A 2,279-nucleotide genomic window follows, 5' to 3' on the forward strand; every position below is an offset into this window, starting at 1 on the left:
ACTCACATCTCGTCCCCATCCCACCCCCATTCCCACTTCCATCCCGGCTCTTTCCTGACCCCCATCCTGGGTCTATCCCAGCTTCATCCCGGGCCCCATCCTGGCTCTATCCTGGCCCCCATCACAGCTCTATCCAGCCCCCTCCTGGCTCCCATTCCAGCCCCATCCTGGCCCTGTCCCAGGCTCTATCCTGGCTCCATCCCAGCTCCATCCCAGCCCCCATCTCTTCTCTCCTGGCCCCCTGCCCAGCTCCATCCCAGCCCCATCCCAGTTCCCACTCCAAGGCAACTTCCCCGGCTCCTCCAGCAGCCCCACACCCCGCCAGCCCCAGTCCGACCCCAGAAGGGCTTTGGGGACATGCCCTGGTGCTGCATCCCCGCAGTCCCCTGTGCTGCCCGATGCCACGTTTCACAGCCCAAACCCTGCCAAGCCGAGACCTGTCCCAGCCCCGTGTCCTTGGGGTGGGTTTGTCCCTCTCCTGTCCCTCAGCCGGTCCCCGCTGGGGACACACCACCTCCGCAGGGGGCCGTACCGCCTTTGGGCCCCTCCACGTGTGCGCTGACCCCGGGCTGTGCCTGGGCAGAGGTGACCCCTCTCCCGGCACGTGGCAGGACCACACCGGGCCCTGTCCCCCGGCCTGTCCCCGGGGATGCCCGGGCAGGCGGCGGACGCCCGCAGGCTGCGCTGCCCTCCATGTCTGCTCAGCTGCTGCCTGGCGAGCGGCGCGTCCTTGGAGCGTGCCGTGCTGGCTGCAGGAGCTGGGGAGGTGTGAGACCCTCCTGTGTGTGGGCAGGGGGATGCACGACCCCCTGTGCAGGTGGTGATGAACCCTCTCACCCAGTCGAGGGTTCCATGGGGGGTCTCCTCCCTGGGCTCTCCCTCTGGTCCCTGGTCTCATGGGTGGGGGGAACCATCTCCCCAGGTTGGGAGGGGGCTGGAAGCAGGCAGGGAGCAGGCAGGGGGCTTGGGGGGGATCTCTGGGGTGGGAGGGACCCTGCCTGCTGCTGCCTTCGGGCTCTTCCCACGGGCAGGAGCAGGGCAGGGGGACAGCCACAACCCCTGTGTGTCGGCAGAGCCCTTTCCACTTCCACATGGAGCGGCAGAGCTCGCTGGAGACGCTGGTGGACGTGCTGGTGAGCGTCCTGCAGGCCAACGACTGGCAGGAGACCAACCTGGTGCTCTGCCACCCCTGGGACGTCTCCGGCTTCCTCGGCCTCTGGGCCCGACGCTCCCGGCTCTTCCTCCGCACCGTCCTGGACCTCGGCTACCTGGACGAGCCTGGGGCCACCAGCTACCTCCGGCAGCACGGGGAGCACTTCAGGGCCCTCTCCAGCCCCGTGCTGGTGCTTGGCTGCGACCTGCGGCGCGCTCGGCTCATCTTCCAGGTGGCCGAGGAGTCGGGGCTGCTGCCGCAGGAGTTCCATTGGATGCTGGGCTCCCCGCTCAGTGCTGGAGAGCTGCAGACCGAGGGGCTGCCCCTGGGGCTACTGGCCTACGGGGAGGTCAGCCGGCCACCACTGGAGCTCTTCATCCAGGACGCGGTGGAGCTGGTGTCCCGGGCCATCGGCAGCGCCGCCCGCGTCCGCCCCGACCTGGCTCTGCTGCAGACGATGGTGAACTGCAACGACAGGCACCGGGCGGGCAGTGAGTCCTCGGGGCTCTTCCTCTCCCGGTAAGGAAGGTGCTGCGGGTACCCCTTTCCCCCTCCCGGCTCTATAGTACCAGGGTACAAGGGGGGCTGTGCCCCAGCCCGGGGATGGGGTGAGGATAGAGCTGGGGGACACCAGGGCACAGATCTCAGTGCGGTCCCTGATGTGTAGCTGCCACCGTGGGGCTCAGATCCCCCCTGGTCCCTGCTGTCCCCTCGGACGTGCCTTGTGGCGGCTGCACAGAGAGGGGGGACATGTCACTTCAGATCTCCCTGGTGCTGCCTGAGCTCGGTTGCTCTATAAATATTAATAACGCTTGGCCCTGCCAGCACAGGGAGCCACGGGGCCGCATCCTGCTGCTCCTCCCTGCCCTTCTCTCTGCCCGAGTTGGCACCTCCTGCTCCCGGCCCCAAGCCCTGTTCTGCGGTGCAGGAGCTGGTGACACTGGAGCCGTGACACCCACCGCCCCCCGTTCCCCCCAGGTTCATGGCCAACACGTCCTTCCACGGCCGGACAGGGACCGTGCGGGTGGAGAACGCGACGCTGGTGCGGCCGGAGCAGCAGTTCCACGTCTGGAGCCTGCGGCGGGACTCGCGGGGGGACCCCACCTGGGTGACGGTGGGCACCTGG

General features: G+C 68.4%; 1 protein-coding gene across 1 annotated transcript; it reads left to right on the forward strand.

The window, feature by feature from the left end:
• Nucleotides 1–1,091: 1,091 nt before the first annotated feature.
• On the forward strand, nucleotides 1,092–2,267 carry LOC106900751 (glutamate receptor ionotropic, NMDA 3B-like; the record flags this gene model as incomplete). The annotated part of the gene is made up of 2 exons (XM_014962891.1): nucleotides 1,092–1,672; nucleotides 2,132–2,267. Coding segments are annotated over exons 1-2 (717 nt in total), but the record flags the coding sequence as incomplete, so codon positions are not given.
• Nucleotides 2,268–2,279: the final 12 nt, after the last annotated feature.

This window comes from Calidris pugnax, unplaced genomic scaffold (genome assembly GCF_001431845.1).
Source record: "Calidris pugnax isolate Ruff unplaced genomic scaffold, ASM143184v1 C14930312, whole genome shotgun sequence".
Taxonomy (NCBI): Eukaryota; Metazoa; Chordata; class Aves; order Charadriiformes; family Scolopacidae; genus Calidris; species Calidris pugnax.